The sequence below is a fragment of the Petaurus breviceps genome, unplaced genomic scaffold, assembly GCF_028583685.1.
Source record: "Petaurus breviceps papuanus isolate PSGF00001 unplaced genomic scaffold, PetGlider_PUasm1.0 90977, whole genome shotgun sequence".
In the NCBI taxonomy this organism is placed as follows: domain Eukaryota; kingdom Metazoa; phylum Chordata; class Mammalia; order Diprotodontia; family Petauridae; genus Petaurus; species Petaurus breviceps.
The window spans coordinates 45,798,593-45,826,209 of record NW_027187391.1 but is presented as its reverse complement, the minus strand read 5'-3'; the positions used below and the strand labels follow the sequence as shown (position 1 = coordinate 45,826,209).

At 37.2% G+C, this 27,617-nt stretch overlaps 1 protein-coding gene across 1 annotated transcript in view; it reads right to left on the bottom strand.

The window, feature by feature from the left end:
• Positions 1 to 27,617, bottom strand: part of PDSS2 (decaprenyl diphosphate synthase subunit 2) — a 302,945-nt gene that overhangs the window by 164,478 nt on the left and 110,850 nt on the right. Inside the window, 1 exon segment of the mRNA XM_069077111.1 lies at positions 18,154 to 18,288. Coding sequence (XP_068933212.1) covers positions 18,154 to 18,288 — 135 coding nt within the window.

The following is a 27,617-nucleotide window of genomic DNA, read 5'->3' as shown; positions in this document are numbered from 1 at the left end:
GTATATATATATATATATACTGTTATTAATACTATTTTACATGTAATTGGGAAATAAGATGTGCAGGCACTGAGGCATAGTGATCCACTGGAAAAGTCGAAAGGGATATGGGAGAAAATATGGGAGAGAGCAGATTGGAGGAGGGGATATCCTGTGAGACTGCTATTTTGGGGCAGTGGGTAGGGGAAAAATGGGGAGAAAATTTGTAATTCAAAATCTGGCAGAAATGAATGATGTAAATCAGAAGTTAATAAAGCATTAAAAAAAAGAAACCAATATTTAAATAGTTACCAAAATATTTTTAAATGTTCATGTAATCTGTTTTAAGAACTCCTACATAATATCTCACTTAGTAATCCCATCACCTACCATTGATTTAGTTATCATCATTATTATGGAGATAAATGATTCCTAGATGTATATATCTAGCCCTAGTCTCTTTCCTGAGCTATAGTCATGTATCACTAATTGCTTTTTGGACACTTCACACTACATGTCATAGGTATCTCAAACACCTTATGTCCAAAACAGAACTCACTATATTTCCCTCCAAATTCTCCTCCTCCCAACTTTTCTATTATTGTTAAGGGCCCCACCATCTTCCTAGTCACCCAAACTTGCAGACTCAGTTTTATCTTCTATCCTTCACTCTCCCTTAATCCATACAGCAAGCCATTGCCAAATCCTGTCATTTTTACGTTCACAACATCTCTTGCAAGCATCTCCTTCTTTCTATGAACGCAGTCACTGCTCTCATTCAGGCCCTCAACATCTCTCTCCTAGACTATTGCAATCACTTTATAATTTGGTCACTCTGTCTCAAGTATCTCCTTATTCCAATCCCTCTGCTATGTAGACGCAAAAGTGATTTTCTAAAGTCTAAGTCTGACCATGTCACCCAGGGCCTTGATCAATAAATTCCAATGGTACCCTATTATGACTTTATGCAACTCTGCCTCACTTTAATTCACGTGCAAGCCAAGACATCGCCCCATGATGTCACTGCTCCTTTTTGAAAATGAAGGACAAACAACAACCTCCAGGATAAAATCTAAAATGTTCTGTCTGAAACACAAAGCTCTTTGAAATTGGGTGCCTTACTGCCTTTCCAGCCTTCTTATACTTATATCCCTCCAGATACCCTATGATTCAGCAACACTAGCCTATCTGCTATTCTTCAGACACCTCATTCCATATCTCACTTATGTGCCTTCCCATTTGCTGTACTCTATGAGGTGCATGGGGTGTTCAGAGAGGACTAGCACTGCTGGTATGAGGGTTTGCAGAGTACCTTTCAGGGCTGCCCGTTCACCTTTGGTGTCTACCTGACACTCAATTCTCACCTGTGGCTCCAAGAAGCTGTAGCATGTGCAGTGGCTGCATCCCGATAAAACTGTCTTAGCAGACAGGCTAAATCAGGTTAAGATTAACCAATGGGCTGCAAAACTGTAGGTGAATTAGTGAGGCATTTACCCCAAGCCTGTGAAGATGTCCCCCAGCAGAAGGGGTGGGAGAGAACAACTTATTCCAAGGGCTATGAAGGTGGCTGAAGCAAGTACTGTGGAGTGCTCAGAGTTTGGTCAAACAGTGAAGGGGCCAAGGTCATCCACTAGACTCTGGGCTATTGCCAGTCATCCTGACTTTTGTCCTGCCATTGGACTTGGATTACTGGAAGAGAGAATAAGGCAACTCTGTCTAACTTAAATCTAATTCACACAGGAGTCAAGACATCACCCCATGATGTCACTGGTCCTCTTTGGGAGGGAGGGGGGGAAATGAATGACAAACAATAACTACAACTTACCTTCTTTACCTCTGCCTTTTAGTTTCCCAGATTTCTTTTACATCCCACTTTCCTGCAGAAAAACTTTCCCAGTTCACTCAGCTGGTCAAATACATTCTCTTCTGACATTACCCTTCATCTAATCTGCATGTATATTATTTTCTCCATTAGAATATAAACTACCTAAGGGCAGGCATTGTTTTCGCCTTTCTTTTAATCTTCAGAGCTTAGAATAGTGCTAGGCACATAATAAGCACTTAATAATTGTTTATTGACCAAATGAATGGTACACACATTTTTAGAAGACATATTTTATTTGGATTCTCTTTTGTAATTCCCTGTCAGCTATGAAAAAACATTGGAAACTGAGCTATTTTGGATGATTAAATTTTGATAGCTGATTGTCCATCCCTTCAAGCAGTAAAACTTTCCATTTTAAACATCTGGAGGATGACCTCCAACATCCCTTCCAACTCCTGAATCTATGATCCTATAAATAAAAATCTTTTTAAAATGATTACAATAGGAAACAAGGTAACACAACTATCTCTTTTTGCAGATGATATGATGAAATATGTGGAAAATCCCAAAGACTAAACTAAAAAGTTAGGTGAAACAATTTATAAATTTAACAAAATAGCAAGATATAAAGTAAATCAACATAAATCATGAGCATTCCTATGTACTACAAACAAAATCCTGCAGGAAGAGCTAGTAAGAGATACCATTTAAAATAACTCCAAAAAGATAAAGTACCAGATATTAAACTACATTGTAAGACAGTAATTATCAAAACTATCTGGTGTTGGCTAAGAAATAGAAAGGTAGACCAGGGAAACAAAGCAGACATACAATTTACAGCAACAAATGACTATATAACCTTGTGTTTGACAAGTGTAAAGACTTTTAAGTTTTGGGGATAAGAATTCATTATTTGGTAAAAAATTAATGTGAAAGCTGGAAAGCAATCTGACAGAAATTGGGCATAGACCAATATCTTAACCATTTACCACAATCAGGTCAAAATGGATACATGATCTAGATATAAAGAGAGATATTAAAAGAAAATCTGAACATGGAACCCATTACCTACCAGTCTTATGGATAGGGTAACAATTTACAATATGAGATATAAAATGGGTAATTTCAATTACATTAAATTAAAAAAGTTTTGCACAAATAAAACAAATGTAGGAAAGATCAGAAAGAAAGCAGAAAAGTTAGAGAAAATTTTTATAGATAGTTTCTCTGATAAAGGTCTCATCACAAATATATAAAAAACTTTGTCAAATCTCTAAGAATATGAGTCATTCCCCAATTGGTCAAAGGATATGAACATTATTGTTCATATATATATATATATATAAAACATCATTGATTAGAGAAATGTAAATTAAAATAACCTTGTTATCATTTTATACCTATCAGATTGGCTAAACTGACAGATGGGGAAATCAAAAAATATTGGAAAGGAAAAATTCTTCTGCCTGTACCAAAGGGCAACAAAGCAGAGAGGGGACTTTCCTTTCTCCCTACATTGGCCATGTCACTGGCATTACTGCCTAAATAGGAGAAAATATATCTACCTGGAAGCAGAGACATACCCAGACACAGAGAGACAGTCACTCAGGGGAGGAAGCAGTTTCATAAATCTTGGCTCTTCGAATTAAATTAAAAAGAGTGACTCAGAGTGAAATAATCTGGAAGCACTGCTGAGTGGCTAACCCAGCAGTCAATGAAGGGGAGTCGTCCCCAAGGGGAGCATACCCAGAAGATAGCAGACATCTTTATTGTTGTTTGCAGGTTGATAAATAGTTGCCTCAGTACTTTTGAGCAAAGAATCAACAAGCAGTACTACTTTTTTTTCTTCTTCTGACCCTTACTGGATAATTTCTCACCTAGTAGTTTCTGTGGCTCTCCAGTATTATTCTTCAGAGGACATGCAGCTTCTTTCTCCTCAGTGTAATGGCCATTATTTCAGGAAGAGCCTCAAATCTTTTTAAGCTCTAAATGTCTATCTGTCCTTTTCCCTTTTTCTCTTCTATATAATACTTTTCCACTGTCCAAATATTCAGATTCCTGTTTTTTTTCCCCCACTAAAGCCTTGTATCTGTTTTATTTAGGCACCTTTTATTTTCCCTAACAACTTAGAGTGAGGAGAGTATTATAATAAAAATAATACTCAATGCTTTCAGGATCTATTGGTGTATGTATACAGGACTATTTAAGTGGCTCTGGATGGCTACACTTTTTTTGAAGTCTTGTATCTATTTTTTATACTTTTCCTGCCTCCTCCCTCACTGCCAGTCATCCCTTCTCACTGAGGTCAGTGTGTTTACCTACATCCCTTTAATTTCCTGTAGCTCAAAACCTATATCATGCCTGAGAGAACTGTGATTAACGTATGAATAAGTAGACTCTGAATGAGGGCCTCAGAGGTTTACCTAAGAATAAAATCAAATGAATTTTAGTGCCAGGACTTTTTTATTTTGGCTACTCAGTTATTATACTTAACTTCGTAGTTTTGTCAGTTTTTGAAGGGACAGGGCTAATGGATAGCAAAACCTTTATCTAGATTAGAAACTAAGATTTGTTTTTGAAAAAAGTCCCCCAATACCAGTAAAATTTGAGTAAATTCACAGAGTCTAAGAATTTTAGAGTTGGAGGGCACAGTTTAAAAGTAGTGCCAGAATCAGAACTTAGCACTCCTTGCAGCTAGGTGACACAGTAAAGTGTTGGGTCTGGAGTCGGGAAGATTCATCTTCCTAAATTAAAATCTGGCTTCAGGCACTTACTAGCTATGTGACCCTTGGGCAAGTCACTCACCCCTATTTGCCTCAGTTTCCTCATCAATAAAATAAGCTGGAGAAGAAAATGGCAAACCATTTTCTTACTCCAGTACCTTTGCCAAGAAAACCCCAAATGAGGTCACAAAGTGCTGGGCATGACTCAAGAGCAACAATAACAATAACAGCAACAACAACATTCCTGGCTTCAATGTTCTTTCTACTATAACCAATAGGATTTATGTTTCACAATGTAGAAGAAAGGGAGGGAGGAAAGGATGGAAAGAGTAAGGAAATCCAGTATGAGAATATAAATTCAAACTAATTGTAGAAGAAAATCAGCATGGATTTGGAAAAGTCTTAATTATAAGATTATTAAGTCAGCAGGTACTTAATTCAGGCAGTAATACGTAGGGGATAAAGCACTGGACTCTGAGTTACAAGATCAAAGATTTAGAGTTAGAAGAAGCCTCTGAAACCTCCAACTCTTTCTTAGTAAAGAAGCTAAGGCTGAGAGGTTATGTGTCAGATCTGGTTTAGAATTTTCACTTCCAATATTTCTAGCTAACCAAAGTAGACCACTTAATTCCTTTGTGTTCCAGTTTCCCCATATGTAAAATGGGATGACAGAATCTAACTTAGAAGGCTATTGTGAGAACCGAATGAAATAGTATATGTAAAGTGCCCTGCAAATGTTAAAGCACTATAAATGTCAGTTATTATTGTATCGAGGGAGATCGGTGGGTATGCGTGCAATGCTCGGCTGATTCAGTCCCCACATGGAAAAGGCTTAGAAAGGCAAAAGTGTATGTACACATGTGCACACACAATATGAACATATACATGCAAACATATATGTATATATATAAAATGGAAGGACTTCCCAGTGTGACACACGTGCAGCCATTCTATAAGTGTCTGTGCTATGAGCCAGAACCAGGGTACCTTCAGAAGTAACTAGCCAAAGCAAGTCTCTTAGGGTAGCTCTTTCCTGCCTGGCTGGTATTCAAGGAGGATGAGCTTCCAGGAGCCTCTCAGTAGGGAAGGTCCTTGAGCCCTTTCAATGAAGTTGTGAGGCCAAGGCCCTCTGGTTGCTTCTGAATCTGCTTTGCCTCATCTTCCTGCTTTTAGGTGGAAGAATATTGGAGACAGCTATGCTCTTGCGAACTTCAAAGGTCAGAATAGCAAGCTATGAGACATCCAAGAGCTGGAGTCAGTGACAAGTTCTACAGGCACCTGGTCCAGAGAAGGTGAAAGACCCAGTCCAGCAGCAAGGCCCTGATGAGTGACCTAAGCAACTCTGTTAGAGGTAGCTGAGACATGGACTCACACAAGGGTTATGCTATATTTGGAGCTAAATTTGTAGGATTTATGCTATGTAGAAATTGCTTTAAGTTTGGGTACACTCTCCTTAAGGACCAGGTAGAGGAAAGAGTATATTCCTATCTGTTGGGGATGGGTGGGAAATGCCACTTCTTTTCTTGATAAATGTTAAAAGTAATCATCTCTTTGAAAAAGCTAAATTATGTTAATTGGTTAAATGGAACTAGGATAGATCACTGGTGGTTAACAGTAAGGACCACATACAGAAGAATGGTTCAAGCATTAGGGAAAAATACCCCCCAACCACTGAGGGTGGTACCTTAAGACCTTGAAGGGAAGATGTAGTCAGCCTGTATTGCTACATTTTTGTTATTAAAAAAAATACATATAGAAACTTATGCAAACTTCTTATGAATATGTCCTATTCATCAACACAATGATAAAAAATTTAATTTGGATATTAATTCTATAATCCTTAATGCTTTATTCTCTTACATTTAAAAAAAACCTTCAGAAATCTTGATACTATTAATTTTAGCATACTCTTTCTTTGCCTCTAGTATAGCTGAGACTGTCAAATCATTACAAGTTCCAATAGAGTCTGAATTAATGCCTCTCTAGAACCTAATGCTTGGGCGAGGGAAGAATAACCCAGCCTCTTAAAGCACTGGAGGTTGGATTTGTCAGAAACAGCACAGCCACCCAGGCTGCCTGACATCCTAAGGAACAGATGATATAGAGGTTGCCAAGCATGCACAGTTTATCCTTTCCTCCCTGGTATTTTCTCCTCCTTTGGCTTCCATGACTCTCTTCTCTCCTAGTTCTCTCTCTCTCTTTTTTTTTTTACCATTCCTTTTCAATCTCCTTCACTTGTTCCTTTTCTTCTCACCCCTGGAATGGGCATTCCTAAGGTTCTATCTCCTTAGTTCTCTCTTGCCTTCTCTTCCAAGGCTTTAATTACTATTTCTCTGCTGATGATTTCCAAATATCATATTTCTAGTTGTCTGCTGGACATCTCTACCTAAATATATGTTTCACCAACACCTTTACAAGTCCAAAAATAAACAATTCATTTTCTCTTAAACCTGACCATCTTAGCTTTCCTTTTCTGTTTACTCTCCCAGTCACTCAGGCCTTGGAATCTTGGAACCATCTTTGACTCCTCCCTCTGCCTTACTGTCTATATCCAATTCATCATTATCTCTGAAATCTCTCAAGTATCCCCTTTTCCACTGCTACTATCCTAGTAGATACACTTATAATCTCCTGCTTAAATTATGGTAATGGGTCTGTTTGCCTCCTTCCTGATCTAATCTGTCTTTCACATACTGCCAAAATAATCTTTGCATAAAGTTGAGCTTGTCACTTTCAGTGGGTCCCTACTACCTATAGAGTTAAAATAAAATTAAAAAAAACTTTTTTGCTGGTATTTAGGCTTTCTACAGCTTGGCTCCAAGTTGCTTTCCAGTATTATTTTACAAGACACCCACCCCCTTTACAAATTCTACATTATAGGCCAAAGTTTTTACCTTGTTGTGTCACCCACCTTCTGTGCATTTGCACTGCACATTCTACCCCCAATGCCTGGCATAGTGAAAATAATGCTGAAAGGAACAAGAGGGATCCACTGTTAGCTGGTGATCAGAGAACTCAGAAAAAACAGAAATGACCAAAGCCAGATTTGATTGTAGGAAATCAAGGAGTGAGTGGTGAGGAAGAAGAGCAGCAGGATTCACCTGAAAGCATTCTCAGGGACCATCGAATTCAGTCTGTACTTGGACAAGACTCTCCTCTGCAACATACTGGACAAGCAATTATCAAGCCTTTGCTTAAAGAAGTTCTGTGGGAGGGGGAACTTCCCCACCACCTCGAGAGATGGACTACTTCCCTTTTGAATAGCTCTATAGTCATCCCTTTCATATCATGACTTTCCCCATCTCACGGTTTGGCATAAGAAATTAAGTGGGAATTTTGCAGAAGCTGTGAACAACACTCGAAGGCCAGCAGAGGACACTGAAAAAGTTTAGAAACCCAGAAATGCATAAAGCATATGTAAAGCATAATATCAACCCAAATTTTATGAAAGGTACTATAAACACCACACAAAAGGAAAAGAAAAAATCCAAGCTTCCCTGGTACAAAGGGAGGGCCAAAAAATTTTACATGGATTTTCCAGGTCATGGGGATACCACATCCCTAACCCATACAATATGGAAGGGATAATTGTATTCGTTAGAGACGTCTCCTTTCCAGTGAGCTTCGACTTGCCTCTTTACAACTCCCATTCACGGCTTCCAGTCTGCCCTTTGGAGCCAAGGAGAAACATTCTATAACCTTTTGTTTTCAGATGATACCCATCAAATATTTGAGGATGTTTAATATCCTCTATCTAAATTAACAATCTCTTCTTTACCAAGGTAAACATTCCCAGGTTTTTCAAGTATCTTTAACAGGATATCATCTAAGGTCCTTCATCATCCTGGCTGTCCTCTCTAGCTTATCCATCTTTCCTAATATGTGTTGCTCAGAACTGGACACAGTACATCCACTGTAAACTGACCAGAGCACCAGAACGATCAAGATATCTGGCAAGGAACAAGACGGACTAAGGCCTTCAAAGGAAAGCTTTTGCTTTAGGACTGGGAGAGACTTAAGCATATTTGTACAGAGAAGAGAAGTCAGACTAGAGGGAAAGACTGAAGATTCAAGAGCAAAGAGCTTGCCTAGTGGCTTGATGTCTAATAGATAGTGTTTCTTTTAGAAACAGTTAAAGCTTTTCAGTTATTAAAAGAATAATTTATGCAGGCTAGGTCTCTCCCTGCCCCCAAACTACCACTTCCTTAGTGAGTCTGATCTATACTATGTTATTTATATACGATAACAAACTCTCAGCTCCGAGTAGATGGGTAAGTTTGCCCACCTACTTTTTGTTGTTAATTATACTTGTTTTGTAAGAGGCTGATCTTACTTTGTTTTCCCAACTGCTCTGGTAAAGCAATGACTTTTGATGTACTTGTACATTGAACATAAAGGGCCTTCCCCTTTCCTGCTCAACATATAATTGCTGCATTTGTGCATGCTGTGTATGTTGAAAATAACAATAAAAAGTTAATGAAGAAAATAGGTGCTGGTTGTAATGAATTAGTAATATTGTTAGATTTGTATCTGGAGTTTACTTTTATTGCTGTGGGTGGAATATAATCAATAGGAATATGTAATCAAACTGTACAGGATTTTATCTCCTGATATTTCTCTGTAAAAGAGAATAGGTGTCTCAAATTTATCTTGGAAAGAATAAGTTAAATTGAATAATTCAGGGTAATCATTTAATGGTGTCACAAGCATTCCTCATATTCAAGGTCTTCATAGGAGAAAAGCCCCATATTGCATTCCATCAATAGCATAAGAACTTTCACAGATAAGGATTAAAAAGGAATAAGTACTCCCTAGTAGGGAAAGTTCCCTCTACTGCTGGTGCCTTCTTTTAAATCTATAGACTCAGAGAATTACCTAGTGCATCAAGAATTAAAAGAGTTGTCTAGGGTCATTAAGACAGTATATGTAAAGAGATGGAACTTTACCTAGGTCTTCCTGGGTAAAGGCAGCCTCTATCCATTATGCCATGCTGCCTCTCATGTATAAAAAAGTATGACAATTTTGTTCACAAAATAATCAGAGCCAGACAATACTGGTTTAACTAAATGCTTTAAACATTATTCATTTATCCTTAATAGATAATTAAGCCCTAAGACAAAACATTTTTTCAGGTATTCTTTTATAAACATAACTTTAAAAAAAAACCAACTCAAAATGACATGAACTGAATAGGTCAATCCTAAAGGTAAAAGACTATCTGGGGGAATGAGGGGTGGGGTGGTAAGAAGGGTTGTTTATTTGTTTAAATGGTGAACAGAATCCTAATGTGCACAGTGGAGGTGAGGATTGATTGTTAGAGTCTATTGTTACTATAATTAGAAGTCACCAGACACCAATTAACACCACATTAATAAGATAAATCACTGTAATATCTGCAGCTGAGACCAAGTCCAGCCTTTATGCTGTGATCATTTAGATTCACAGGTTTATGGAGAGATAGTGAATTTCAGAGCTTTATAATTTCTTTATCTTCTTCCCTGAACTAAGAATTCACATGTATTTATTATTTCCCACCTTGCTTTCCATTGCATTTGAAGGAAGAAAATGAGAGGAACACTATGGTTATTCATTTGAGACTGGGTAAGACCCTTTCTAGATACCACTCTGCACAGCTAAGCTTTCATACTTACAATTCCATATATTAGACTTTGAAGTAGAAATTATTTTGGTTATGTCATCTTTTAAAAATTTCAAGAAGCAACTGAATATATCAAGTTGGAAGAATGAAGCATTTTAGATTTAGTGATTCTATGGTATTATGTAAAAGGTAAATTTAGTATTTTTACCCAAAGAACCTTAGTAACACTAAACAGCTCATTCTTTACTCGCTTTATATACTTAAGTGTTTGCAATGTGCCAGGCAGGCACTGTTGCAAGCACTTGGGATACAAAGAAAGTCAAAATGCAGCCTTTGGTCTCAAGGGACTCGTTCTAATGGGAGGGACAATATGAAAACAACCATCTATGAACACTGTGTAGAGAGTAGAAATGGGGGGTCACATTAGAGTGAAGGCACTTAGGTCAAATGAGCACCAGGACACACTTCTCGCAAAAGGTGGAACTTCAGTTGAGACATGAAGCTAGGAAATAGACGAGGAGGGAGGGAGTTCCATGTGTGGCGGATGTCCAGTGAAAATGCCTGGTGTCTAGAGATGCTGCCTCTTGTGGGAGGAATAGTAAGGAGACCAGTGTCACTGGATTGAAGAATACATGGAGGGGAATAAGGTGTCAGAAGAGCCAGGTTATGGAAGGGCTTTAAAAGTCAAACAGGATTTTATATTTGATTCTCTGTAGAACAGGGAGTCAACAAAGATGACTGAATAGGGGTGTGACAGGGTTAGACTTTGGTTCGATTAATTTTCCAGCTGAGAGAGGATGAACAGGAGTGTGGAGAGACTTGTGACAGGGACAACAACCAAGCAGGCCATTACAGTAATCTAGGTGTGAGGTAATGAGGACCTGCACTGGAGTGGTGGAAGTGTCAGATAACAGGATAGGTATACCCAACAGTAGAGTCCATAGTAGATGAAAAAAAAAAAAGCTTGCTGAAGTAAACTTAAGTGGAAACAAAATGAAAGCTTAAAAAAAGAAAACTACAGAGGTATAATTTCACTCTATTTCTATACCATTTTAAGGGATTTGGGGAGAGTAAATCACAAATAGTATTATTTTTCATCAAATTTTCTCTTATCAATAGGGAGCCATGCCCTTTTAGCAACAGGGTATGGTTCTCAAGGCTACTTGTAGGTTTAGTAATCTTCAAAGTGTACAGTAATCAGGATAATCTGAAACATGGATAACAAGCACACAATCAAGAGCTGACCAAATGCTCTCTATCTGCATTTTAAATAAATACGAAAGATGACCTGCCCACAAATTTTATCATCTTTGGCCCACTCCTACTCCACCTAGGTGGCTATGCAGGTAACAGGATTCTTCTTAGAGAAAATATAATCAGTACCCTTTACTATCTGCCAAGTGCACATTACCTACCCTAGATGAGTGGCTATTTATGAGGCTGATATGGCCATAACTACCCCATTTCTGATTCATTTAATTTTTTCTCACGCTGGCATGTTCTCCTGTTATTGCCACATTTCTCTTTGTGGCCAACAGGTAGCTTATGAGGCAAGATGGACATAGAGAAAGGTAATGATCATCCTATACTGTGCATCTTCATTAGACACTGTGGCTCTACATTAAAAATATGGTGAATCTTTATTAGATTCTGTGAGTGGAGCCCAGACTTGGCAGGAGTGCCCCGCAAATCCACACTGAAAGCCATTGTGTTCATTCTGCTGCAATCTTGATGGCAATTGTGGAACTCCTACTACATCAATTCACTCTCTTCCCTATACTGGATACAGCAAACAAACCTGAGAGTAACACAAATTTAGGGGTGTCTGAAAAAGTACAGGCAAAACTACTAAGCCAAACAGAGATGAGAGAACAAATGGGAAGGGGGGCTTGGAGATGGTGGCTGAGGGGTCAAGAAGGTAAAGAAATTCAATAAAAGGTCTATGCTGAAACACAGTTTTATAAAAGAGAATATCTGTGAGGAAAAGTTGATTGCTTGTTTTAAAAAGAAAGACAGCATAGGATGGTGGATACATAGCCAGGAAGACTTGAGTTTAAGTCTCACCTCTAAAACATACCGATTGTGTGACCCTGAGCAAGTCACTTTACCTCTAGTGTACCAAGTAACTGTCTTAAGACTAGAAGTTACAAAGAAGATTTTGATCAGTATTGATAGAAAGGTTTTCCTCAATGGGAATTAACTAAACCAATAAAATAAAAGATTCTATCCATCTCTTTAAAATTTTATTTTTTTAACTTTTGTTTTGTTTACATATATTCCCCCTTTTATATTACTTATATTTTAATTTAATATAATGGCATTGCATATTTTGCCTTTATATTACCTAGATTTCCCAATATATAAACTGCCCCATGGGTATAGAAAAATTTAGAGTGCCTGGCACATAAAAGGGATATAATAAAAAATGCTTGTTGACTGATTGGTGGAGAGAGGGCCCACACTGCTGAAACTAGGGATTCTTGAAATATTTATATAAGCCACTATGCTTTTGCAATTTTTTTTTTGAGGGGAGCAGATCAACTTATGGATGCCTTGTTTATGCCATCATTTTTATAATTTTACCTCATAAGCAAACTATATTACAAAAATTTAGGACACAATCTCAAAAAGATGTTCTTGAATATCATTATTCATGTCTTCATCCAGAGATTACACTGGGTTATATGCCAGGCTCAGCCTGTATAAGTGGAGAGAATGTTCTGTTAATGAGTACCATCAGCTTAAGAATGGTTTCTAATTATAATTTAAGACAGGAAAACACTACCCTGAGGAAAAAAACAAGATGCACGATAGTGGGAAAGTACACTGAGAACAGTGTAACATGTGAAACCAATAGCTGTGTACAGAGACAAATGTCCAATGTCCACTGGTCCTAAAGAGAGTTTGTCCTCTCAGCTTAGTCAAAGAAAGAGGAGGTAGGGGCAGGTTACCAAGGGGCACAGGGAGAGAATTAGAGTTGATTTTCAATCTCATGCTGGGAAAAGTATAGGGGGGTGTAATGGGAATGTAAATTTTTAAGATCTTCCCTGCCCCTAGGCTAAAGTGCACCTGGAGCCTGGGGTGGGAGGCTTGTTTTTCAGTAGATACTTTTTGATTGGCCAGTGGGTCCAGAAGGTTGTTACATTCTCTGAGCCAGGAGAAGGCTATATAAGCCCTGATTTGAGGCTTTGTTTTGGGGCTCAAATTTTTGAGAAGTGTCCTGTGATTTGATCACATGAGACTCTGGGAAGCCATTGTTTAGAGCCCCCTGGCTTTGAGAAACACAGATGTTAATTTGGTATGGATGTAATGGTTGGACAGTTTGGAAATCTGTCTACTTGATCTGTTTCTTTGTCTTGATAATTCTGTCTGTATACTCTGAAGTTCAGGGTGCTGACCTTTTTCCCCTGAACTAGGTAAACAATACATATTTGACTGATTAAGCTTGTTAACCCATTTTGAATTGCTTTCTTTTATCAAAGCAGATCCAAGAACCTGTGTTGGCAGCCACCCTAAGGATGCTGGGGTGCTTGCTGCTACAGGGGGGAAGGGGAAGGACAACAGAGGATATAAGCGGTACTCAGTGACAGGTATTCAATAAACTTTGTGCCCTCTTTGCTCTATCCCTTTTACCATCAAGTTTTTGGAGGCAGAAGCAAGAAATGAAAGCTCAAAGACCTTGGCTTCATTAGTAGCATGGTATTCTTATCAATGGTGCTAACCAGCTGCAATTTCTGTAGCACTTTAAACCTATGAGGCAGGTTTTGCAAACACTAGCTGTTTTAAAGATAAAGAGACTTCCCCTTGATATTCCTAATGTCACAATACTAAGAAGTATCAGAGCCAGGTCTTCGAATGTGAAGTCTAAAGCTCTTTTCATTATACCAGGTAATCACTGTTTATAGTCAGCTTGGCTACTAATTTACTTAATTAGCACTGGATTGTCAAAACTCATGTATTTTATCTGAGATTCAGATCCAATCACCTGATATAAGAACCATTTATCCAACACAGCTAGAACTGCCAGATACCAAATAGCTAATCTGTTTATTGCCTATATAACCGTAAGTCATAATATTTCCTTAGGCCAGGTCAAAAGTGGTCATTTTGGCATCCCCACCAGGATAACTTATCAGGCTCAATTACCTAAAGAGATAAAAATACAAGTTCTATGGGAGAAAAATGCCTAAAATGTTAATCCAAATAGTCCAGGGGTTAATCAAAACCTTCATAAATGGTATTTTTTTTCAAATGTTAAATAATTCACTTTGGCATTACAGACAAACATAAGCCTAAAGCAAACCTAACATTTTAACAATAAAATTAGAAAAAAACAACCAAAATAAATGACTTTATGGACAGAGAAGTGAACTATGGAACTATTATACAACTACTGCAAATCACTTTTTTTAAAAAATCATTATCACTTTTTTTCATTAACAACTACAAAAAAATTCAAGTGCCACCCATGCATTATTCTATGAATTTGGAATGTTGGAAGAAGTACAAATCAAAATGTATTATTTCTCCTAAATGATTTTTTGGCTTTGCTCTAGAGCTAGAAACAGGAGTCCATAAGATTTATCTACAAATTATTATGTAAATTAAGGTCTTTACACTTCATGTTTTGCAAAATGTTATATAATCATTCAGATAACAAATCCTAACAGAAGCACATAACATGTGTTTTATAAAAGATCAACAAGATAGACCCTGTGTATAGCTTTGATATTTTGATGGATCTGTGATCTCAAAAATGTGTGACTTGTCCAAGTACTCCCCAAAATCCTCCACTGGGAGTCTACCAAATATTCTGAGGATCTTGATCTAGATCTCAGGAAATTGCAAAATTACATTAGAGCTTTGAGGATTGTCCATCAATTCATTTTTCCCATTGCATCATCACTATCTTCATTGTAACAGCTAATGTTTATATAGCACTTTAAGGCTGGGGAAGTTATTAACTTATCTGATCATGATCAAACTACTTTCTTTCCCATTCATAGACCCTTTTGGTGATATGTATTGCACAATTCTTCATAACAGCTGGCCTTCACCCACTGTGTACCTCTCTATTACTGGTCTTTTGTTAATCCTCTTTTCCTTCTTTGCAGACTATGAAATCCCATAAGCCAGTCAACATCAACAGAATAAGATTGATGTTAAAAAGATAGTGAAGTCCTCCAGATGCTGCAATTTGCTGAGCACATTGTGTTGAGAGAATCAAGCCCCAGAAGACTGCAAAGCTTCCTAAAATGTAGAAGCATAATTATTCAAAATAACTCAGCTTAACTATCTAGGCAGGAGAGGGCTAAACCAAGATGGTGGAGTGATAGAAAGTAGTGCGGTGAGCACCCGTCCAAATACTCCTGATGGAGAAATACAGAAATACAGAAAAAGTCATAGCGAGTCCTTTGTCCAGCCTAGTTTGTCATAGAAAGATGGTATGTACGCTAGGGATGGAGTAGAGCCAGGAGCAGCCATGCACTCCAGGAGCATCACAAAGCACAGGGAAAGACTGTGGCATCAGGGTAAGAGGAGGTTTCAGACTCCTACTGGGGCACTCCCAAACCTATACTGGGGTACTGCAGAACAGCTTTGTCATCTACTACCCAGTTCTAGGTCACAGATCCAGGATGAACTGAGAAGGGGGCCTGCGCAGGGAATGGTGTTCCAAGGTAAGGGGCCATGGGTAGTTGTAATGGGCATGAAAATTTGGAAGATCTTCCCTGCCCCTAGGCTAAAGTGCACCAGAAGCCTGGGGAGGGAGGCTTGTTTTTCAGTAGATACTTTTTGATTGGCCAGTGGGTCAATAAGGTTGTTACATTCTCTGAGCCAGGAGAAGGCTATATAAGCCCTGATGTGTAGCTTTGTTTTGGGACTCACTTTGAAAAGTGTTCTGTGATTTGATCTGAATTATGGGAAGCCGTTGTTTAGAGTCCCCCGGCTTTGAAAAACCCAGATGTGGAAACCCAGATGTTGACTGGGTATGGATGTAATGGTTGGACAGTTTGGAAAGCTGTCTACTTGATCTGTTAATGTCTTGATAATTCTGCTTGTATACTTTGAAGTTTGGGGTGCTGACTTTTCCCCTGAACAAGGTAAATGCTATATGTCTGACTGATTAAAGTAAGCTTGTTAACCCATTTTGAATTGCTTTCCTTTAACAAAGCAGATCCAAGAACCTGTATGGGCGGCAAACCCTGAGGACTCTTGGGGTGCTTGCTGCTACAGTAGTGTATGGAGAAAGAAGAAAGTGCAGAGGTCAGCAGCAGCAGTGGTGTGGCTCAGAGCAGGTTCTCATTTACAGGACTCAGCTCAGCCTGCAGAATAATGAGTGTGAGAAAACTAGACCAAAGGGGAGCCTATAATTCTGCTTCTCTGAACCAATGGAGCTTTCTAGCTAGCTAACAGGGGGTGGAATCCTTAAGCAGTCTACCCTTGCACAGACCTAAACTCAGGCTGGTAACCTGAAGAGCTGCAGGAGTGTGAGGGCAGGAGGGAGGAGCAGGATCTGCAACAAACTTTGGCCCGGATCATACTACTCTGAGAGCACTGAAAGCTTGTAGGTCTCCCAGTCTGTCCCAGAGCTTCTAGAATAACAACACTCAATAACACATCCCCCCTCCCCCCCAAGAAGCAATAATAGGACTAGCCCAGACCTTTCCTCCAGCAGTATGGCACATTCCAATCCCACCATCATGTCCTAAGTCAGTATGGAAGAATGGGCAAACAAAGAAAGAACCCCCACCATAATAAACAATTATGGAGGCAGAAACGATTAAGAAACAAATACAACAGAAGAGAATGACTCTAAAACATCTACAAGAAACACCTTAGAGGAAAACACAGGTTGGGCTTGGAAGAGATGAAACAAGAGTTTAAAAAACAGCTAAAAATGTTTTCACAAATGGAATGAGAGCACTTATAGAAAAAGTCAGAAATGAAACGAGAGCTATAGAAGAAAAAACTGTAAAGAGAATTAACAGCTTGGCTCAAGAGGTATAAATTGTCCAAGTGAAAAACTCTCTGAAAATTCAAACGGACCACACAGAAGCCAATGACTCCATGAGACAATAAGAAATATTTTTAAAAAGTCAAAAGACTACCAAAAAATAGAAAAAAGTGTAAGGTACTTCACAGCACCACTGTTTCCATCTTGATTCAGGCCTTATTGCAGTGCATGAGCCTGAAAAGAACAACTCTTCCTGAGTGTCTCAAAGCTCCTGTTCAATCCCTGAATTTTTTTTAGGTTGATCACCTACCTACTTCTTGTTCTTTACACAGGTCACCATTCCACCTAAAGTTACTGCCACCATGACTTTGGTATGATCATCAATATGTCATCAATGTAATGATGGATGTCAATGGCTTCAGGAAATGGAGTCTCTTTCAGGTCTAGGCCTATCCAACTAAGGCATATGAAGTAGCCTTGGGGAAGGAAGGTAAAAATACACTGCATTCCTTCCTAAGTGAAAGTAAACTACTAACTAGTTTCAGACAAATGAATAAACATGCCATGAGGAGATCAATGACCCTATACCATACACCTAGGGCCCTGATCTACACTGATGAGGCCAGAAACTATCATATCACTTGGTGTGACAACCATATTTAGCTCCTCAAAATTCAGTGTAAGCCACCAGGTGTCATCTATCTTTCTCACTGGCCACATGGGCCTGATTTAAGGGAAATAATCATAGCAAAGTACTTGAGTCTACTCCATCATCATAACCAGGGAGGAACTAGCTTTCACTCCCCAGGAAGGCCTAGGTCGAGATAGTAACAGTGGTATTACAGGTACCTTACACTCTTCCCCATTTCTGTAGCCTTTTGACTTTGTTTTAATATATCTTGCTGCCTCAAGGAGTCACTGGCTCTCTCTTTGCCTCACAGAATGACAGAGCTTAAAAAAAAGAAAAGTTCATATACTGAATCAGTGGCTATAATTATAGTCTGCCCTACCAATGTCTATTACCTTAAAAAATAAAAACCAAACAACTTTCTGAAGACTAATTTTTTCTTACCTGGGATAAATTCCACTGACCATGTCATGCTTGAGAGACAATGCTGCAGTGCTACCAGGTCCAGCAGCTTTGGAAATAAGTAATACCACTAGGCCACGCATCTGGAGGTTATTCCGACTGTCATGTACAAGCTTCCTAAAAACACAAAAAGTAAAAAAAGAATAAGACCCTCCATTATTCATTTTAACAGGATTCACAAAATCACAACAGAAGCATTCTGGATGCAGTCAGACCTGTGAGATAATGAACAAGTGATGTGCTTTCTCTGAGACTCAAGTTTCTTTATCTATAAAATGGAGATTGTGCTACCATACTCACAGGGTTAGGAGACACATTAGATACAGTAGATGGATGGTTATCCAAACTTTAAACACTATATACAGCTTAGTTAGCATACAAGTATTTATAAAACTCAGGATTTCTGAGAGTATAAGTATTGTGAGGGAGTGGATGGAGTAAGAGGAGGTAAGGCAAGAAGGATTTATGAAGTGCTTATTATCAGGCCAGGCACTGTGCTAATAGACACTGGAGATACAGATATATGAAAAAAGACAGTCTCTGCCCTCAGAGAGCTTACATTCTAACAGGGGAAGACAACACAAAAAAGGGGGCTTAAAATGGGGATAGCTGGGAAGGGAACAAGTGCAGGGACATGTTGTTTAAATCCACAAAATCAGAAGCAGAGTTAGGAGGGGAGAGGACAGGGCACTTCCCTGAAATGTTACAGGAGGAACTCATTAAATGTGAGACAGGGGAAGTTATGACAGAGGGATGTTCAGGGGTGACAAAGCAGAAAGACAAGGATATTCCAGGGTGAAGAGGTTCCAAACACAGAGTTCCAGGGTTAAACTGTAACTGAAACATGGTAGCAAAGTTGGGGAACTCAGAAGCAGAGCCAGGAGAGTAATGCAGGAGGAATAGAGTTTTTAGGAGAATTTTAAGGAGGTCCTGGAAAAAAATAGAGATAAAACTGATAAACTGTAGCTGCAAGAAAAAAAAATTGTCAAGATTCTTTCTCATTTTGAATTCTCAATCCAATATATCTATTTCCTAAAGGAAAAGATATCCTAAGATAGAAAATGGAAGCAGCAACAATATAAGAAATAAAAATAGTGGGAATTTTTTTTCTCTAATTGTTGGTGAAAAGGTGATATAGATCAGGTGGGAGATGTCTAAAAGAGCCAAGGAATCAGTTTAAATCCAAGCAAACACCTCAATTCACTCTCATAAGCAAAAGGAAACAAATTATCAGCAATATCTTGCTATTTTCCATTGGTTATTTAAGCAAAATATTCTCATTCTAGACAGGTATAGGTTTCAATCTGGAATATTAACTTTCTTTTACTCTGCATGTTGAATTCCCAATATTTCCAATGCAGTAGTCAGGAATATTTTGAGGTTAGAGTGCTACAAATCGTAATTCTGTAAGAAATGAACAGTGTCATCTTTAAAAACTAAGGATAGTATTTTATGTTATCTGAAATAACTTTTTAGTACTGAGGAATAGTGCCATGTTCACAGTAGGCACACAGATATTTTATATAATCTCACAGCATAAGGTTGGTTAATATACAAATGATTCACATACATTTTTATATTGAAGTCATAAATGCAGTGAAATAAGCAATAAGAATGAAATAAATTGAAGTTAAATATTTCTCAAACCACTATGCCCTGAAATTGTTGAATATTAATGTTCATAGGTATGTTGTGAGGAAGGGACCAATTCAAGCTAAGGTAATTTCAGAATAAATTAATTAGTACAATATATAAGTGGGTTAAATATAGGACTGTCAAAATCCAGACAAAAATGTCAAAGAGTACTCTGCTTTGTTAGTATTAATATGATTAGATGTTTGGCCCCTCTTGCAATATAGGGTTTCCTAAATAAAATCTGTTTCATCTTCTTTAATGAAGAAGGGATCCTTGGTCAGTTAGAAGGCCTAGCTATTTAAGCTGAGGTTCTTAAAAAGTTTCTAGGGAACGATCTGGCTCTGCAGTGAATTACAACATTGTTCACACCTCTTTGACACAGCAATCTCATTAATAGTGCTTTGTGCTAAGGGTATTATTAAAAAGAAAAAAAAACTTATCTGTATAGGAAGGTTCATAGCACTTTTATTCATAAAAGCAAAAAACAACCTATATGTCTACTTAACAGTTGGGAATAGCTGAAAAAATTACAGCATACAAATAATAAATATGCTAAAAAGAAATATACGAGGACTACAAAAAAATATGGGAAGACACATTTAAAGTAATGTGGAGTAAAGAAAGCAAAATGGGAACAAGAAGAGGAGAAGCAGAGTCAGAAAGGCAGCAAACTACCACCATATTTTTTAAAAACAAGAAAACAAATTAGAGAGAATATTGAAATAAAGCATTACTGTTATTTTGTGGAAAGTCAATACACACTTTAAAAATCAAATTACTAAGTACCTTTAAGGACATGATGTTACAAATAAATCATTTAAAACTAGTTGATATTTACTAGGTTTGGTAAAAAAAATGTTTTTTAAGTTCTTGGGAGAAAAAAGAACAAAAGCTACTAAAAACATTAACTAATTGTATGTAAATTTATCCCAAACTTCCGTAGCTCTATGTTCTTTTACAATACCTACTTCAGTTCAATTGAGCTGGCAGGGAATACTATTTATTTTGCAAAAATAAGAGGGTCTTTTGTGAAAGTTTCCATGGATATTTGGGAATGCTGAATTTGACTCTATGCCCCCTGTTTTTATTTGGGAGTGACTTTTTCTTTCACAATGATGCTAAAAAGAAGTTCTTGTTTCTAAAATCTCTATTCCAGCTTATTATAACATGGAAGAAGGAAGGAGAGAAAATTTTATTAAGTGCTTAGTATGTGCCAGGAACTGTGCCAACTGTTTAGGCCTGAAAAGGGACTAGTACTTCTAGAACCGAAAGATATTATGAAGTAGTCATCATCAAAATGATTTGGTCTTCTTTTCCCTCATACAGTCACCACAATGCTTTAGTCCCTTATAACCTCTTTCCCGAACCACTTCAATAGCCCTCTTCTTAATTCATATTCCTGTCTCAAATCTCCTAGCACTCCAGGCCATCTTTCACATAGTGGACAAAATGATTTTTCTGAAATGTGAGTCTGGCCTTGTCACTCCCTCATACTCAATAAATTCCAGTTGCTCCTAATTACCTTTAGGACTGGCTAGATAGAACAGTGGATAGAGCATTGGGGCTTGTAATTGGGAACACTCATGTTTATGTGAGTTCAAATCTAGTCTCAGATACTTACTAGCTGTGTGACTCTGGGCAAGTCACTTATCTCTGCCTCAGTAACTCCATCTATAAAATGAGCTAAAGAAGAAAATGGCAAACCACTCTAGCATCTCTGCCAAGAACCACCCCCCACACACACACACAAAATGGGTTCACAAAGAGTCAGATAAGAGTGAAACAAAAACTAAACAATTTTTTTCCAATTTTTGGTTAAAGATTGATGAGGGTCACAAAGCCCCCAGGACTTTTGCAGCACAGGTCAAAAATGTCTGAGAACTAAGAGAAGCTTAAATCTAAGGAAATACCAGGATTCATTCTAATGAGTGAACTGGCCTTTAAAGCTCTTCACAATCTGGTCCTTTCCAACTTTCTGGTCTCCTTACACAATATACCCCTCCATACACTCTACAGTCTACCATTATAGTCAACTTACTGTTCCTCCAACTCCTGCTCTGGCCTTCCTGCCTTTGCATGCTTAGCTCTCTACTTCTTCCTTAAAAGCTTAACTCAAGGACCACTTTCTACATGAAGCCTTTCCAGATCCTCCCAAAATTACTTTATATTTATATGTTTATTTTGCATACACTTAAATAAATATGCTGTTCTTCCCTCCCTGTGCCCCTCATAATAAAGGCTCCTGGAGGTCAGAGATTTTTTTTTAAATCAATGACAGCACTTAATAAATACTTGTTGAGTGATCACAGAATAAAAGACAGAGCAATCTCTAAAACATTATATCACTTGATAATTGTTTAGAACAAAGCACTCACTAAAGGCCTAAAGGAGAAAGTCTTTTGGGTGGTGAAAGAAGGAGGAGGCAAAATCTGATTTGGAATTTATAGGGTTGGTAGGAGCTTAAAAGATGAAGAGGAGGAGGCAGCAAGGTATTGTGAAAAAAAAGCAATGTGTCAGGACTGGGAATTCGCTGGCCATCCATTTCCTCATCTGTAAAAATGAAGTTAAACGGAATCTCTTTAAGGTCCTTTCCAGCTCCAAATCCTATGATCCTATGTTTGGAAGGAAAGATGTTAGATGTGCAGGATAGAGGATTTGGTATTGGGTAGATAAGAAGAGTCATGAAGTAAAGCATTTATAGGGATTTTGAGATAAAGCAGAAAAAACTGATAACAGTAAAGAAGTGTATAGAAATGTTGTGAACAAGATTATATTTACAGAATTTGGAAGAATGATAGAATTATGAAGCACATGCTTTTTGTAGATACATGTAGACTTTAATGTGTGAGAGCATTGATTTTGGAGAGAGGAGGAAAAGAGACAGACACAAAAATCAATTTATAAAAATTAAATAGACAATTTTTTACAATGTTGATGTTGTATAAGATGGAATACTTGTTTTGACTACTGTTTTTTCAGATAAATTCAAAACAAATATTTTGTCACAGTCAATTTAAAATGTGTGTATGCACGTGCACACAATGTTGCAAACTTACAAAAAAATCTGAAAGGTTAATTATTTAAATCTTCAACATTAATGTTTCTTATGAAAATTCAACATAACCACTGTCTTATGCAAATAGATCACTCTAGTTGATTTTTGAACTTTGTAAAAACTTTCATCAGTTGTTTCTCCGTGACTGAAAAGACTGCATTTGTAATCCAACCCTTAAGATTATCCAAAGGATTAGAATTTTGATGCAGTCATGACAATTTTAATGTGACAGTACAAGAAAAAACCTAAGGGAGTGATCAATCTGGTTAAGCAAGAGAACGTTCTCTATCAATCCACATGTCTGAGAAAGTGTCATCCAAAAATTGCTGCATATACAATGTATGATGATAGGGTACCCTGTCTGGTTAAAATAAAAAAAATTATCATTCAAAATGTACAAATCTAAGTAAAATAAACTTTCAAATGATATTTTGTGTAAATTTGTACCATTTACATTTCTAAAGTTTTTCAAGCTTAAAGTCACACTAAGATTTTTAGTACTCTGTGTGTGTAAGCGCATACTTGTGCACATGCATGCAGACCTCAGTTGTTAAATAAGTAGCCCTGATTGCAGATCATTTAAAAACATTTTGTGGGTCTTTGAAAGTTACTTTCATATAGCTACATGACCTGTTTCCTTTAAAACTCATATGTGTTGGGTATCTAACAGCACATTTTCAGATGGAGTAGTGTTTTTTAAAGGATTTTTTTAAACTTTTATTTATTATTTACTTATTTTTGCTTTTTGGAGGGCAATTGGGGTTAAGTGACTTGCCCAAGGTCACATGACTACTTTTTGTGTTAAGTGTTTGAGGCCGGATTTGAACTCAGGTCCTCCTGACTCCAGGGCCAGTGCTCTATTCACTGTGCCAGCTAGCCACCCCTGGAGTATTGTTTTAATGACTTTTGTCCTAATTTCTTAATCTCAGCTCAAAGGAAAATAATTTCAGGAAACATTGATGATAAGGATCAGAAGATGCTAGTTTATATTATTGTTTGGATGATAATATAATAACACATCATAGCACAGATTATACCCAAGTTTTGATATAATAACTACGTTCTCTAGATTATAAAATACCTAAATTTTGGAAAAATTTTGTCCAGAAACTCCTGAAGACACTTGAAAACCTGTAGTTTTTTTGTATTTGGGACAAAATTTCTTTTTCTTTTTTAGCAGTAAGATAATTTTTGGGTTGTAGGTGTTATTGGTTTATCTCATCGAGACTACTTTTGAAAAGGGTGTTAATGAACTGAATTTAAGGATACAATGTTTTGGAAACAGTTACTTAATTTATTCAAGCTGTTAATCTGCCCCTAGAGTAGCGAATTTATTTTTTTTAAACATTGAAAACCTACTTACCTTCTTTTTACAAAAGTTCCCAGAAGCCTTTTTAAAGTTAGCATATATTGCAAATATCCTCCTTTCCTGATTTTATTGATAATTCATGAAATGAGGAGAAAAGAGAGGAGAGGACAGGCAAACCTCAGTTGTGAATGTTTTAGAAAATAGTCTATGGCAACCAGTCTACATAAAAACACAGAAGCTACAAGAGGTATGGTGTGGTTTATAAAGTGGTTTTCCTGACCGTCATTATGGCCAGAACCTTTTATTTGTTTGTTCTTAAGAAAAAAAGTTTTATTGATATCCTTTGATTCTTCATTATATTCCTTCCTAATGATTTTTCATTATATTCCTTTCTAATGTACTCTTTCCTGCTCTTCTACCCAGCAGATCTTTCTATTTAATGAAGTTTTTTTTTAATTCAGTAAAAGCAAACAACATATTAAACATGTCGGACAACATATCCAGCATTCCACACTCATAGCCAGGCATTTCTCCAAATTAGGGAGGGAGCTGCACTTTTTCATCTCTTTACCAGGACCAATTTAAATAATCATCATTACATGGTGTTCAGTTTTGTATTTTTGTTCTTTCCACTTATGTTACTATAATTTTTGTGTAAGTTGTTTTCCTGGTTCAGTTGACTTCATTGTTTTTTTTTTCAATTAATGTAAGTTTTCTTCTTTTTCTCTGTTTTTTTTGATATTCATTGTTTCTTATGGTATAATATTTATTATTTTCATGTACCAGTATTAGCTTAACCATTCCCACTCCGTCACAAAAGCTACTATGAATATTTCAGTGTAAGGGACCTATCCTTCTGCTTTTGCCTTCACTAGGGGATAGACTCATCAGTGTGATCTTTCATTCAAAAGGTACAGCCATTTTAAGCACTCTTTTAACATAATTCCAAATTCTTTTCCAAAATGACTGTGTCAGTTCACAGCCCTACTAACATTGTATTACTATTCCTGAGAGCCCCTCCAACACTATTTTCTTCTTTGCCAATTTATTGGATGTGATGTGAAACTTCATAATTATTTTTATTGACATTTCTCTTATTAGTGATTTTGGGGGAAATCACATATAATGAATGGTTTTGCAATTTTTTTTGAGAACTGTTTATATCTTTTGACCACTTATAACCATTAGAGAATGGTTCTTGGTTTCACACTTTTGTTAATTCCCTTATGTCTCAGATATAAGATCGTTATCAGAGGAGATATTTGATGCAAAGCTCTTTTATCCCCAAACAGTTACTTTTTAATCTAGCTATGCTATTTTCTCATGCAAAAGCTTTTCAATTTCATGTCATGAAAAGTATCTATTTTATCTTTTGTCATCTCTTCTGTCCCTTATATTATTAAGAATTCTCCCTGTGCCGTAATGGTGCTGGTACTACATAATTTTCTTCTAACTCTTTTTATGAAGTGATCTATTATATTTGCGTTCCATATAAACTGGAGTTTATTGTGGTATATTGCAGAAGGTGATGGTACATACTTGTTTTTTGCCAAGTTACCTTCCAGTTTTCCCTTCTATATTTCCTGCTATACAGAGAATTCTTCGCTGAGACTAATTTGTTCTTGTGTTCTTGGAACACAGTTGTGAAGATTTAGCACTGGGATGGATCTCAAGAGGTCATCTAGCTAGGTTCTCCCAATCTACAGAAAAGAAAAAGGGCCCAGAGAGGTTAAGCAACATGCCTAGAGTCACAAAGGTAATAAACAATGGGGCAAGAATTTGAATTCAGGTTGTCAATCTAATGTTCTTTTAATTAACCTGTGGATACTCTTCATTTTACTACTTCCTTTTTCAATAACTAACTAGCTCCCTGCCCACTACTTTACCATTTAACCTCTCTGAGATTCTAATACCTCTAACAAATTACACCAACGGTGGTACAAGAGATCAAGTATTTTGAAGTCACAAACCAGAGGGCAAAAAGCCCTCCAGTTCCTTCAGAGAATAATCTTTATAATTTTACAAAACCCAAGACCATAACATTTTTCAAAACTATGTTGTCTTAATAATAATAACAATAATATATTTTAAATAGTTCTCGTACAAATATTGCCCCCAAAATATATCCTGATTAAAATGACTGATAAAATGGGAAAAGACTTATGAAGAAGATAATCAATTTACACTGGATTTAATTAAATGAAATTTATTATAGTCATATGAGTCAAGCAATTTTAGTTTCTCCTATATTCCTGTACCCATAGATAGCCTTTAACCTAGAATTGGACATTTTGATAACAATCACTAAAATGAGATTCTATTAATATTAATCTGAGAGATCTTTTCTCATTCATTGAATTGGACATGAAAGGTACTGTCTCTTTAAAATACTGTCCTTTCACAGGTAGCTCTTTGTTTTAAGTAAGCATTGTTAGTTCACTAGTCTAAGACCTAAGTCTGCTCAGAGTCCTAAGGGGAACAATTACTCTGACTCAAGAGTTCTGATATGGTTGTTGCTCAATCACAAGGTGACGGAGCTATAGTATATTGCAAATAGATGGGCACCAGAAATGTTTTGTGAACGTGGGACAAATGTAATTTGTCTGATTATAGATTAGACATGAGGAGAATTTTGTTATTAAACAGTAAGCTAAATTGGGGTCATTCAGAGAGGGCCTAGAGTATAAACCCAAAAAGATAAAAAGAGAGATGAGAAAGGAGAGATTTCAGAACTGCATTAATTAGGCTTAAAGCTAGAGTGATAGATACTACATGACTGTAAGTTCTGAGCAGAGGAACAGCTTGAAGTAGGGAATCAGAGGTCACCCAGGAGATTGGTTTGCTGAGATGTAGTGCTCAGTGAGGTGTTATTCAATCATAGCATGAATCAAGTCAGCTTAGTGTGGAAGCATCTGTTCATCACAGAAGCTAGTTTCATCAGGAAATTTTTATAGACAGTTACTGAGACAGAAAGACAACACCGAAGTTTATAGTTCTGGAATTGTAAGTCACCCTGAACACATGGGTCTTCCTCACTCATATAACTCCTTGGCAGGTTTCCGTAAGGGTGTGTCCAATCTCTCTAGATCCTTAAGGAGGTTACTCAGGTTTCTGTGGATTATGACATTTATTACACCCACATTTACTTTAATACATGAATACTTCTGTTGTTTTACTCTTTCTTTTGTGTTGTTAAATAAATGGTTAGGTTTCATCAAAGGTAATCATCCTTTGAGGGTCTGGGTTTGTATAAATAGAAGAAGCACATTAGTTGGAGCTCAGGAGCTAAAGTGGTCAATAGGGGCAGTGTATTCTCCCATAATAGAGTTACTCCTTGGACACTGAGGGAGTATGAGTATAACTTTTCCATGGTGGTCATGCTCTGGTAACCTAAACTTTCTAATGTGTGGATAGGTTGGAGAGAGTGAGACAGCTCTGAGAGTGAGT